This window comes from Mesocricetus auratus, unplaced genomic scaffold, assembly GCF_017639785.1.
Source record: "Mesocricetus auratus isolate SY011 unplaced genomic scaffold, BCM_Maur_2.0 Super-Scaffold_2245, whole genome shotgun sequence".
NCBI lineage: Eukaryota > Metazoa > Chordata > Mammalia > Rodentia > Cricetidae > Mesocricetus > Mesocricetus auratus.
The window spans coordinates 282,983-297,739 of NW_024429180.1; the positions used below are offsets into that span (position 1 = coordinate 282,983).

At 35.9% G+C, this 14,757-nt stretch overlaps 1 protein-coding gene across 3 annotated transcripts in view; it reads left to right on the plus strand.

Moving 5' to 3' along the window:
* The window catches only part of Fgf14 (fibroblast growth factor 14), a 591,037-nt gene that overhangs the window by 199,596 nt on the left and 376,684 nt on the right, over positions 1–14,757 (plus strand). The window contains exon 2 of one of the 3 annotated variants that reach the window (XM_021232634.2): positions 5,015–5,084. The exons of the other annotated variants lie outside the window; for them this stretch is intronic. Coding sequence (XP_021088293.1) covers positions 5,069–5,084 — 16 coding nt within the window. The 5' untranslated portion in view covers positions 5,015–5,068. The remainder of the gene's footprint in view (positions 1–5,014; positions 5,085–14,757) is intronic. 3 annotated transcript variants of the gene reach the window in all.

Consider the following 14,757-nt stretch of genomic DNA (forward strand, 5'->3'; position numbering starts at 1 on the left):
CAGTTAAGTATCTGTCTATTGACTGCTGTCTAATACAAGAAGAACCTTTTCCAATAAAGTTTGATGACACCCCAGGTCTGTGTATATAAATATAAATATTTCAAAAGCACTTTAACACCAATGGTACTTAGCAAAATATAAATATCAGGTTGTACCTTTTGGATTGTGATGTTTCCAGTAATGGGCTTTTGACTAAGATTAAGGTACCAGTCATGATTCCATCCTGTTTAGTACTCCTCATATTCAATCAAAAAGTGGCTAGTTATTCATGAAGTTCATGCCACTATAGCACTGTTGGGCACAAATTTTGTCTGGCAGATTGGGATTGTAACATGCAAGGTACAGCATTGGATAAGTCCATTGATATATTTTCTCCTCTGGTAGCCTATATAGCATCTTCTAGCACTATGAGAGCTAGCCATCAGGATGAAAGATTCTGGATTAGTGTGAGATTCTCTATGTAATGAAGCCAAATTGTGTGATGTCTTCTGAAATAGAATCTTACCATATAGTTATCATGAGCAACCAAGGTCAATGACAATAGTCTGTATTGTTTAAGAGACCTCTGAAGATTATCTGACCAATAACTCATAGCAAGGTGTCCCATATTTGATGAAGGATTTCATGTAATAATGCCTGTGTTGTAGGAGTAACATGAATTATTGATCTAATCATGTTTATATAGTTCTATGGCTGTTTTCCTGCTTTCTGGAAACTTCTTAATTATAGAACCTAAGTACTGTTTATTCCATATTGACAACCTGGAAACCTGGCATCATGCCCAGAGAGAGAGAGAGAGAGAGAGAGAGAGAGAGAGAGAGAGAGAGAGAGAGAGAGAGAGAGAGAGGTCATTTAGCCATCAAAGGAATAACATACCAGAAATACCAGAGCATTATGGATAAGCCAAGGTTTCATGGCAATACATAGTTTAACAGAAATGGCTTAATAATTAAGAGAGAGCTAGCCAATAAGAAACCTGGGCCATTGGCCAAACAGTTTATAATAAATATAAGCCTCTCTGTGCTTATTTGGGACTGAACAGCTGCAGGACCAGGTGGGACAGAAATTTTGATCAATAAAGACTCCCTAAGGAATGAAAATTTCACATTTGATGTACAATACCTCTTTGTTCCCAAACCACTTATATAATGAAAGTAGAGAGTCAGACTATAATACCTATAAACTTTCTTGAAAGCTCTTATTACCACAGATATATCTTTTTATGGAATGTCATTGAGTTAAGCAGAAAACATTTAGAAGTATTAATATTTTCAGAGTATTTGCCTTGAATCTGTACTGTGCCTTAAAAAATGAAACCAAGCACTTCAGACATTGGAGAAAACTTTTATAAATTATTCTGCATGAAATCTAAGGGAGTTTTTTTATAGAATACTGTTTATTTAAGGCATGTTTTAGTCTATTGCCTTAAAAACTCAGCCCTGATTATAGAACTTTAGAGGCATTGTTTTTCAAATCAGATGCCTTTTCAGAAACTGGAAATACCATTCCTCATTTTAAATTGTCATTTATACTAATCCTTTGGTACTACAAATCATTGGTATTGACCAGGGGAATGTTATCAAGACTTACATCCTTCACCCACTTTAAAAAGCTACTAAGCATATAATGGGAAAATCTGGAAGCTTCTTTTACAGAAAGACTCAGTTTCAATGACCTGTACCTAGTGAACTCTTGTGTTGACTTCTTGGATAGTTTCCTATCTCAATTATTTCAACATTAAGCCAGAGTTCACAGTACCCCCTTTTTAACCTAAGACCTCATGAAGGCAAAATAAGTGTTCCACCAGTGAGTCCACCCCAAGGCCTGCAGTTCACTCTCAGTTAACATATATGGACTCTTTGGTCTGAATATTGGAGCATCTGTTCAGAAAAATATAAAGCAGTATTAACATAAACTTGGTTCACTATTTTATGATGGTTTTAATGCTGCAAAATGCTCATTTGTATTCCTGGAAACTGGTCTCCACTGCCTTGCATATCATCAAGCATGGATTTTTTTAAAGTGGTGTTCACTTACATTAACTGCTTTAGAAATTATCTCTGTGGGCTTCATAATAGCAAAGACCAGAATAGCTTGTGGTGATTTTTGCCAAAAAAATTGTTTTTCTAAGAGCGTTCTCTTCAAAATGCTTTCCAGTAAATGTACTCCTGTAATCCATTCTTATAATTTACTACAAAATGTTAGAAACAGCAGTCTTTCTTTGTTCAGCTGAACCAGGACTTGCTGAAACTTCATTTTCTTTCTTTCTTTCTTTCTTTCTTTCTTTCTTTCTTTCTTTCTTCCTTCCTTCCTTCCTTCTGGCTTCAGAAATAAAATATGTAATGGATCCCAGTACCATATCCCAAATGTATCTTTAAAAAAATCAAAGCTAGTGTTTCTCTGTGAGCTTTAAACTGATCAAACTTCTCCCACGCATCCAGTTGGGCTGTTCAGTGTTTGGAGTCTATTACAGATTAATATCAGAGTATCATGAATGCCACTCCTAAACTCAAACAGATACTCTTAAACCACTGATTGTGACTGTAGGACACATGACAGAAGGCAAAAAAGGTATACATTTTATGGGGGTATACATTTTTATAAGACTATTAAATCCATATCCATAGGGGACACATTCATTTCATTCATTGACTCATTCTCTGTGCTTTTCTTTGCCATGTTTTTGGGCACAACATGTTGGAAATGCAGTAATAAACCACACACTTCTATTTTTTGCTTTTTCCTTTTTGGACAATAGGATTAGTGTGAAGTTGACTACATAAAGAAAATTTATGCTTATAATGAAAATATTATTTTATAAAGATTCCAGAAAGTGTTCGTTCTGAATGCTCCCCTTCAGTCATATGATCAGCTTTACCTTTATGATAACTGTTTTCTGTCATTTGCTCTCTGGGTATGTCTGCTGTTTCCCATCTCTTTATCAGCAGAAATCGTGGTTAGAGGGGTGACAACACAGTCAAAATGAAACCAGCGGTGACTGAAGGAAGAGGACCAATTTTCTTTTAATAATCATGGCAATGCTTGCTTAATGTTGAGGAAATTTTTTATAAAACCTAAATACAGAGTTCTGGAGTCATCTTTCCTTTCTGCTTTTCTTTCTTTCTTCATATTACATTTTATTTCTTTTTTGTTATTATTATAGCTTGACTCCTTCGAAATATTTGTCAAATGCCTACCTAGTACATTGTATAAGACAATTTTACATTTTTAGTCATTTGAATTTTGTGAGGAACAATGTTGTACTTTACACCAAGTCTTCATTCTCTTTATCATAAGAGAATCTCCATGTTCTTCTTCAACGGTTTTTATTTATCTATCAGTATCATTTTAATATTATCACAGCATGAATGCATATATAATTTGAAGGGTCTCCAAAGTTATCTAGCTGAAGTGCTAATAATCACTTCTGTATTCCTTTTTTGGAGTCAATCAATATGAATTGGACTGCAGCTATATGGGAAGGTTGGAAGAAAATCTAGTTTTGCAACCAACAGCTACTTTTTTGGTACTTAAAGCTAGATGTATATGTCAATATTTATACATTCCAAGTCACATCAACACTGACTGGTCAGCATCGCTGAGTTTGACTTGTCTCTACACACTTTCAGCACCAAAGTTACAGGTGTACATATTGCTCCTAAACTAACATTTTACATGGGAGCTGGGAACTCATGTCCTCATGCTAGTGTAGCAAAAAATTTTTCCATTTACGTTTCCCACTACTTGGAACCTTAGCTGAATACTAGAATACTGAAGGGAAAAGCATGTTCTGGAGTATAACATCTTGGGAAGAAATGCATGCACTTTGAACAGGAGAGGTTAGTAAAAAATAAAAATTATGTGTACCTACACCATTTGATTGCAATGGCCAAAAATGGTCTGTGTAGCTTAAGAGGATGATGTAGCATAATTCATTTAGGAGTGTAGAAATAAACTGTGTGTGCGGTACATCTCATTAAGATGATATTAATAAACTGGTTACAAATGCTATTTTTCTTGGTATGTTATAGGGATAAATTTAATTAAGTCTTCCAGGGAAAGTTGAAAGAGGAAATAGAGCCTCAATAGAAACCCAGCTACCTCTTACTGTATGCTATAATTTGTAACTTACTTAGGTGTATACAATACTCTAATATGGCTCTTACACAGGGTGCTTCATGTGCAAAAGTGAATGAGACAGTCTTTCTTAAAGCACAGAGCACACAGCACTGTAACAGTCTGGTAAGTGATAGCAGAGGAGGGAATTATGGGATGTGTTCTGAGTTTGTTGTGACTGGTCTTCTGAATATCTAAACTTCTATGGTAGGAATGATCACCCACAATCCCATTTAAATGAAAATGACCTGTCAGTCTTTGCTTAGATCTATCCTATCTATTGATGTACATACAGGTCTGTTCTCTTTTTTGTTTGTTTTGAAAAAAGTAATCATCCTTGAAGGTCCACCCATGAAATTGCTCTGTACTGTTAAGTAGAACTAATACAGTTTTTTTGTCAATGTATCATTTTGTTCATATCACTAATTACTTCACTTACCACATTTGTTTCTTTTTTTGTTTGTTTTTTTAGAGACAGAGTTTCTCTGAATTGTTTTGGAGGCTGTCCTGGAACTCACTCTGTAGATCAGGCTGGCCTCAAACTCACAGAGATTCGCCTGCCTCTGCCTCTCAAGTGCTAGAATTAAAGGCATGCACCACCAACTCCCAGCTCACTTACCACATTTTATTGTGAATTTTTCATTTGCAAGATATAGGTAGACTCCTTAAAATGTAGTACCAATTGTAAAAAGCACATTTTTGATGGTTAATGAACAATTTATAGTAGTTTCCTAATACATTTGCTCTGATTCCACAAATGAAAAATTATGTATTGATTTCAAAAACTCCAAATAAAAATTTTGGAACCATCAAACTAGTGGTTCAAAAATTCAGAGTTAGCCTAACTTTGAGGTTGGGCTGATTGTTAAAATCCTGGCCTATTTGTTCATTATTTTAGACTGAATGAACATGGAAGAGAATCTCAAAGAAGGTGAGAAATTTGCTCAAGGCCATGCAAGAAACACATGGTAAGACTTGAAGATATAATCCAGACTTTGTGAGTTAAGACTCAGGATCTTTCTTTCTTTTGTTTTTGTATGCATATGAAAATATGCATGTATGTGTGCATGCATGTAGAGGACAGACATAGACATCAGACGTTTTTGTCTTTAACTCTCTTCCATATATATATATATAGGCTCAGTATGTCTCACTGCACAGACAACTTGCTGATTTGGCTGTCCTAACTAGCCAGCTTGCTCTGGGGATACCCTATCTCCATTTCCCACATGTTATAATTATAGTTAGGGTTTCATAGGGTTTCATTCTTGCTTATGTAGTTTATGTAGTTCTCAGGATCCCAGCTCTAGTACTTATACTTACATGGCAAGTGCTTTTAATGACTAAGAAATCTCCCCAGGAGCAAGTTTTCTTTTATATAAGTTTTTAATAGATCAGTTACCATCAGCATAATTTCAGAGAAAAACACACATGACTTTTGGGGATATATACATATAAAATCCTGGTTCCTTCTTGTTCTACAACAGTAATACAGCAAGTGACCTTGTAGATTAATTCCCTCCTCTCTGATGCTATTTCTCTCTCTTCTAGGCTGGTTCCAACTTTAGAAAGTGTCAGGCACATCTAGAAAATCTCTGTCTTGTTTGAGATGACTCTGAATTAGTTAATTTCTTTGTTTTATAGGAAAATCTTGAGCTAATATATTTGTAATAAAAAAAAGAACTGGGACCTCTCAGCTCCCAGCAGTTGCACTAAAGCTGCACATTGCTTGATGTGAGCAGGGACCTGGGTCTGCCACCATGTGGGAGGAGAATGAAGTCACGTAGAAAGTCAAAAAGTAGCTTCCCAAGCAGCCAAAAACAGACCTCTGGCTCAGCCCCCTCACATTTTTAAAATTAAATGTTCAGCAGAACTTGAAACATTAGTAGATTAACATGTCAATACATTTTCCACATCATTGCACAAAGGTAATCTCCAGGAATAAAATGTACTGTTTAAGCATTTTTAAAAGAGATATAAAAATTATAGGTAAAAGCAGAGGATGAAATAACTCTAAAATGAGCTATTTTGGAGCTGAGGTTTAGTTACTCGCAGAGTGCAGATCTGAACTCTAGCAAATTCCTTAACACCAATATTACAGAATAGACTGGACTCTCCCCAAATTCATGGTTGAAGTTGTAATCCTTAGAACCCTAGACTAGAATTGTATTTGTAACTGAGAGCTGAAATTCAGTTAAGTGGGTCCCCAGAGTGGGCTTTCACTCAATGTGACCATTGGTCTTATGAGAACATAACTGATTCAGGAAGAGGGAAGGTGGTGGAAAGACACAGAGACAAAATGATAAACTCAAAGCAGGAGAGGGGCCACTCTCAGAAAGAGCCAATGTTGATCTTGGGCTTGAACCTTTCCGTTGTGAGAAAGTGAACCTTTGAGTTAATCATTATGTAGCACTAGGCTGTGGCAGGATAGTGCAATCATTAAAGCACTGATGAGTTTGATGACATTTGAGCTTATTTCTATAATTATGTTCTATCCCCAATTACAGTGAACTTCTAACTGCTAGGGCATGAACCTATAAATTTAGGGTCATATTGGTATGAAGGTATTTGTTAGAGTTTCAATCTAGAATCCAGAACTAAAACCTAAACTCCAAAAGAGGAGGGTCTTTGTAGAATTATACTATGAAGCTTTTGTGCTGTTAAGAGCTTTTGTCAGGTCTTATGTTTCCAGTGAAATGATGGCACACAGTCACTAGAAATAGTGAACTAGTCTTGGTTAAGAAAATTTCATTCAGAAGTGGAGAACCCACATCTCCATCCATGAGTATGCAGAAGGATGGGGTACAAGCATCAGCAGTTTGCCTTATGATGGGCAGTGTGAAAGTGGTCACTGAGGAGTCACGATTTGATTGAGTACTGAGTATTCTAGGAAATTATACTTCACTGGTAATGTTTCATTAGTACAACAGTCTATTTTTTAATAGCATTTTAGAAGGTTGTACTGTGACAAAGTGAACTGACACTCATGAAAATAAGGTCATATATTATCTGTATAAGTAATAGAGACTTGGATGACGATTTCACTTAGCTCATTCCCTTTTCTTGAAGGTAAAATGGCAGAGTGTGGAGTCCAACTCACTTTCCACATACAACTGAGTATTAGTAAGGTTTATCCTTAACTTTTTCTAGTAGGTGCCCTTTAAAATAAGGCTTACGATAATAGAAGTTGCTAAGAAAAGATGAGAAAGTAGGGTAAGAGTTGTGTTTGGCCATCCTGGACGTCTCAGCATTATGCCATCAAATGATCCCACAACCAGTATTTCTGTATGAGTTTAGAATTTCTTCATGACATGCAATAGCTCATTAAAGCATACAAAGAATCTGAGGGCTTGGAAATTAGTGTTATGATGAACTGTCTCTTGGTGGTGTATCATAATAAAACTTCAAAATCAATTGGATTTTGTAGTCATACTTCCCCTTCTCCTCTGTCACCTCATTTCAAAAAGACTTTTAAAGTAGTGTAAGTTTACTGAAAAACCTTTTTTTCTTTTCCCTTTTTTATTTAAGTTAAAAGCAAACTTGTTTTACATGTCAATCCCAGTTCCTTCTCCCTCCCCTCCTCCCCTGCCCCCTATGGACTCTCACCTTTCTGCTGCTCAGGGAGGGTGAGGCCTTCTGTGGGGGAATCTTCAAAGTCCGTCATATCATTTGGAGCAGGACTTACTAGATCCCACGTGTGTCTAGGCTGAGAGAGCATCCCTCTATGTGGAGTGGGCTCTCAAAGTCCATTTGTGTACTAGGGATAAATACTGATCCACTACCAGAGGCCCCGTAGATTAACCAGACCTCCAAACTGACATCCTAATTCAGGGGGTCTGGAACAGTCCTATGCTGGTTTCCAGCTATCAGTCTGGGGCCCATGAGCAACCCCTTGTGGGTTTATGTAGCCTGGTCTTGACTCCTTTGCTCATCACTCCTCCTTCTCTGCTACTGGATTCCAGAGTTCAGCTCAGTGTTTAGTTGTGGGTGCCTTGAAAAACCTTTTAAGATACAGAAGAACCAAAATTAATTTTGTTTTGCTTTATGAAGTATATCACTTAAAATCTAGGGTGTCTTTTCTCTTTATATTTATCAGAACATCTTTGCTAAATTGTAAATACCACCAGGTCAGAATTTCAGCAACCTCAGCACAAGTATTAGACTGTAGCTGGATAATTACTTGTTGGGTGACCCTACGCTTTCCGCAGACTTTTTAAGGAGTTCTTAGTCTCTACCTGCAAGATACCTGTGTGTCCCCTCCCTTAAATTGTAACCATCAAATCGTATTTCATGTTCTTAAATTTTCTTTTATGAGAAATTAACCCACAGTTAACAATCATAGACGCAGGTTGGTGGAAAGATGCCTGAAGACACCTGAGAGAAATCTGTGAATAAGACAAACAACTTGCCATCCAAAGTAGAAAAATAATCGGTATTCACACTTAGGTTGTCACCATCTTATTTCCTTATTCCTTGAGTTGTCATGTTCAAGAAAGCAGCAGAATTAAGGATGGGGTGATTATGCCCACACATCATGATGAATGAGTTGTGACATGAAGACTGAGAATGGTGGACATATGGGAAACCAAGAGTCAAAATTGTCACACTTACAGAAGAAATGTACCCATTTACATTGATGTTAGTCTTTTACATACATAAACTCCTCAGATCAATCTCCATACTTCATATCACAATATTTTCTGCAGTTTTTGGAAGAAAACAAAATGCAAACAGGAACCAGGCTAGAGAATCCAGACCATGAAGGTTTTATTTTATTTTTTTTGTTTCCTTTTGTACCACTGTGACAAACACTATACATTGAAGGGTAAAAGGAGAAAGGACTTACTTTGTCTTACAGTTTAGATGGCTCATCTCACCAGGGTGGGGAGAGCAGAAGAATCTGTATCACAGTGGACCAGGAAACAGAGAGAGAGGGATATAAACACAATCTCCACTGAGCTATTTCCTCCAACTATACTATGTCTCCAAAATTACCATAACCTTCCCAAATAGTACTAACTAGCTAAGGATCAAACATTCAATATGTGACCTTCAGTAGGCTTTTCAGATTTAAGACACTCCATTGATTATAACCACCTAGCAAACTCTCTATAGCTCTGTGAGATGCAGAGATACTGTGGGACATGCTTATGTTGATAGAAGGGTTGAGAAAAAAAATGTTGATTCTCAAGTCATGTTCTTTACTCTGTTTTATACTGCAGAACTTCAGAAGCATTTTATTATATGCATGTATATTAGAAATTCTAATATATGTATACATATATCTAAAAATTCTAATATATACCTATATTATTAAATTTATAAATGTGTATCATATATGATCCATCTGAGAACATATAGATATTCTTTCTGAGATTATATGACCTTGCTTAATATTATGCATTCTATACATATTTTAAAAGAACAACACTGACTCAAATTATAAGAAGATGAAAAGCACATAGAAGGTACAATATAATTTGAACTGAAAACATTTTATAATGAACATTCTAAGGAATTTTTATAGTTTTGTTTATACAAAGTAATTCTGATTGCTTATCCAAATCCTAATTATAAAATAATAAAAATTATCTCTTCTCTTAGTTATTTTGAACTTAAATAAAAATTATATAGAGTAACTGGAGAGAGGACAAGTGAATATTCTAAGTGGCATAAAACCTTTTTGTTGATGCAATGACTTTTGATAATATCCAGTATAGTCTTTGTGCCTCTAAACCTAAAAAAGTCATTTGAGTCATATTAGTAAGCAATGGATTCTCTTTAAAAAAAAATAATGATTTCCAGGTATGAGGGATTTGCTGCATTTTGGGCTTTAGCCAAACTTTGGAGAGTAATTATTCTTTTTATTGTGCATGTTTACAAGAAGTTTTCTGTAAGTGTGACCTAGCATACAGAACAGACTGCATGCATTTTTGCCTGTTAAAATTTAATATGGGAACAAGTTTTCCAAAGGGCAAAGTACCAGACCACTGCCCCAAAGTTAAATTAGTGAACTCTGGATTCCCCGCCTTTTTTTGTCTTCCTGTTAATGATTTCTCTTTCTAGAGCTCCTCTAGAGCGGCTATCTTTTTGCCCATGATTCAGGATCCTGTGATACACTGTTTGAATTTCCAAAATCTAGGTAATACAAAAAAGTGAGAGACATTTCTTTGTCAGCATGGTGTATTCTGAAGTTCTAGATCCTGGGACTTTAAGGACTCAAAACAGTTCTGATCTTGTTACTAACATTTCAACCCATGGCTTCAACTCGTTGGGGAACAATATCTTTCACCATGGCCTTTATTATTCTATAATGCAGCCATAGAGGCAGTCTCTAAAGCATTTGAACAAGGGTATTACTTTTACAGCATTTAAGCTCTTTTGAATTTGCCATATATGAAACATAAAGGGTCCATGTTATTGCTGTCGGCATAGGTAGATCTGGTGATCATGGTGTATGGGTGTCTGTCTTAGAAATATGTGGCTTTATTTCTAATATTACACAATATTTTTTCATCATTATTCTTCATCAGATAGTTGCTTAGAAAAGAACAGAACACTAAGAACAACTGAAACCAGTCTAAGGCAACATGTGCTGTACACAAACTGCAGGTGGAATAGCATACCTTGACTGCTAATTTGGCATGTCTGTGAAGAGGGACCCTCAACTTAGAAATTACTTCTGTCACATTGGCCAATGGCCAAGCTTTCCTTTTTCTAATGTACAGTTCTTTTTACAGTCATGTTTACAATGTAAATGAAGCAGTATTGAAAAATAAACAGGAACCATTTACAATAATGGTTTCTGACTTGTTTCTTTTATAGCAAAGATATTTCATTTATCTTGCATTCAAAGACAATACTATTTAGAATCTCCAACACACACTTTCTCCCTTTTGGCAGAATTTCAGATTCTGAGTATGACTTGGATAATAAGATACACTGGTTAATATATTAATGCTCATAAGTTTCCTGATATGGCATTTTAATCTAATGCATCTCTTTGAAGGAAGTGTTGTATATCATTGACTTTTCATGCATAGCAAGCATAGAAAGAACACTATGGAGATGATTTATTTTATAAAAACTATTAACTGGCTCAGTTGAAAAAAAGTACATATTTACAATAAGGAAGGGTCATATAACTTACCATATTTTTATTATGGAAAAACTCCACAAAACTGAATTTTTCTTAAATATATAAGTAAGGAGTCTGGAGGTAGAATAATTCTAGAGTCGATTTACCCAGCAACTCGGTAATGTTCACACAATTTTTATTTCCTTACATTACTATTCTACCAACATGGGTGGGTTAGCTTCTGACCTCATCGTTATAAGATGACTGCAGCAGATCCGCTTGTCACCCAACAATGTTCAATCGCATCTGGACACTCTACTAGCCTGAAATGGGTTACAGGAACATTCCTAAATCATTCATTGACAAGGAACTCATTGAGCATGACTTTCATGATTTAGTTAGGAATCACATAGTAGTTCTAAAAAGTTCACCATACTTCAAGTAGCAGTTGATGTTGTGCAGGTCATGTGCAGATTACCATGGTTGCTGTCAGTTCATATGTGCACCACTCATTCTATGTACAGAGACATAGTGATTTTAAAGCATGTCTAAAAATCTCTTGTAAATATAATAAATACCATGTAGTAATATATAATACAAACAACTTTAACAGATTGTGGATTATAAAATTGTGCTGCCAGTTGTTCAGAGGAACAATTCTCAATTAATTGTTCCATACATAGCTATACAGGCCTAATTTTCTTGTAAATTCTGATGAATTGCAGAAGTTATGATTCTATGCTGGGCTCACTCTTCTTAATTTAGGTTTACACATGTTCATGCCTATAAAACTGTGCAAATGGTTTCATAATGTGTGGATGCCTCACTATGCTTAATTACAGGCAAGGATAAGGAACGCTGAAGTGTAGCATAGCTTATATACACATCATGACAGTGTTGCAGTTTAAATGGCTATGGGTTTATTTAAGAGTTTCAGTAGTTAACTCCTCAGAGTACAGTGAATACATGTCTGTGGAGTGCTTATCCACAAATGGGACATATATATCATATCCCTTAACCAAAGCTCATGGAATAGTGTCAAAGATGACAGAATATTGTAGGAGCCAGAGGTCAGGGAGGACTAGAGTGAAACAGTTTTCTGGACATGACAGGATCACTACACTTATGAACTCTTAACAGCTATGGCTGCCTGTACAAGACCTGCACAAGATAAAGCTGGTCAACATTGCAGTATGGAGGAAGAGGGCCTCAAAGTCCCCACCACTAACTGAGGAGCTATTGATAGTTGATGGATTCTCAGGGAGAAATTCAATTTTCTTTGAAGATGTATGTATGGCGATATATTATTTATGATTTATTAAAGCTTGTCTGAAGGTCAGAGAAGCAAAGTAGCCAAACCAGTAGACCTTACCTCTACCAAGCTGAAATGGTAGTCCCATCTCCATGGATCCTCGAGGCAAAAGCTCTGAGTTCCTGTTTCCTCCTGCTTTTTATTCCTTTCTACATCCAGCCATATCACTCCTTTCTTCACCTGTATAGTGCTGGGGTTTAAAGTGTGTCATCCCAAGTGCTGGGATCAAAGGCTTGGGTTCTTTTACTCTTCACTCTTCTGTAGGCCAGAGTGGCCTTGAACACAGAGATATCTATTTACCTGTTTCCTAGGATTAAAGGTACGTGCCAGTGCTGCCTGGCTCTATGGCTTGTTATTATGACTGCTGGGATTACAGGTATATGTCACCATTGTCTGACATCTATGGATTGTGGCTAGCTTTGCATTCTGCACCCTCAGGCAAGCTTTAATAAATTATAATAATATATCACCACAGGTGTGGTTTCTGTGAGATCAACTATGCTTCAGAAATGACCCTATACCCAGAATCATAAGGACAACACAAATTGCAGTCAATAGTTATTTTTTAAAAAGAAGACATGAAGTAGGAAGTAGGAAAGTAGAAATGGATCTGAAAGGAGATAGGGAAGGAGATGAGAGTAAATATGATCAAAATACATTGTATGACATTTGTAAAAAATAATTAAAATATTAATTGCTATAGTCTAGGTGAATTAAGCAGGGGAAAGCTACTTTAAACAATTCTGTAGTTGAAGTTCAAGGTCAAGATGCCAATTTTGTAGATGACTGCTTTCTTCATGTGTTTTTATGTGGACAGGGGAAGAAAATTCTCCAAAACTTTATGTAGGTGAATCCTATCTCCAGATACTATCCTGGTGGTTCTGTGTAGCCCTAATTGCCTCACAATGGCTTGCCTCAAAATTCAGCCTCCATGTTTCAGGGCTAGGGATTCCACATGTGAGTACTGGGGACTCAAACCTCCAGTTTGTAGTGCATAGTAAAAGGTTTGATCAGAAAACAGAAACTGTAGTGGTTGAATTTTTACCTAAAAAATAAACCACTATCAGTTTTCTCTCACACTCCTGAATCAGAGTAATTGAAGACTTTCCTGCTTATGTGGAAAACTATTAAAAAGCAGTCACCATTCACAACTACTTCCTTCAATGTTTTGCATTTTTCAGATTCTCTACAGTTGAGGTACAATATGAAAATTAACTGGAGTAACTGAAAGGTGATTCATTACTTTCATTCTTTGTATAAATGTAGACTCACTCTCATTGACTAACTCTGTAGTTTTCATATATAATACACATATGTTAATAAAACATGACTTTAATAATTAATAAACTCTGTTATCTTTCGAATAAATGGCTCAGTGTGAAATTATGTATCTCATTATATGTTTGAGGAGTTCAAGTATGGAAAAGAACATCTATAATAGAACAATTTGGGCAATAGGTTATAATGTACAACTGGTTTGAATTATTTAATTCCTTAAACACATTTTTTGGTGTGTGATATTTTGATTTTAAGATTAAGAGCATTTCTCATGAAGACCTTATTTACATCTAGTTTTAGGGTATTGCATAACAAGATTTACCATGGCAACAGAAAAAACCTTTTGGAATCTGTAAACTCATATTCTCCATGTGTGACAGCTGAAATAACATGAGGGGCTGCAAGCATCTGCCAGACTAGATAGTAATCTTTGGAAGGAACAGTGTTGCTCTCGTGTAGGTTACACTTTACAGGGACGTCCTTGCCATGTACCACACCCCCTGGCTCTTTCTTCTCCTTCTCTTGTGATTTGACAGCAAAATTAGGCACCAATCAATCTCTTTCCTTCCCTTTTTTCTAAAATGTCTACCTCCCAGAGATAGCCACACTGCCCCAGACAAGACCATTTTATTTTACCTTTGATTTTATTTTGCTTAGGTCTGAAACACATTTTGTTGCTAAAAAATAAGTTTGACATCCAACTCTACGAACTTTGTGGAAATATGCTTTGAAATTTGAACATTTAAAACTGATTCTCAAATATAGGAACTGCTGAGCAAATATAATTGTCCATTTATTTCTAATCAATGTATAGATTTTTGTATAATACTAATATGTAAGATGAAATACAGGTATTTCCTTTTGCTTGGAAGAGAATGAATTAGTGCGTTATAGTTATATGTGTGATTGTATTCAAATTTATTTTTAGAGACAGGGTTTCTCTGTATTGTTTTGAAGGCTATCCTGGAACTCT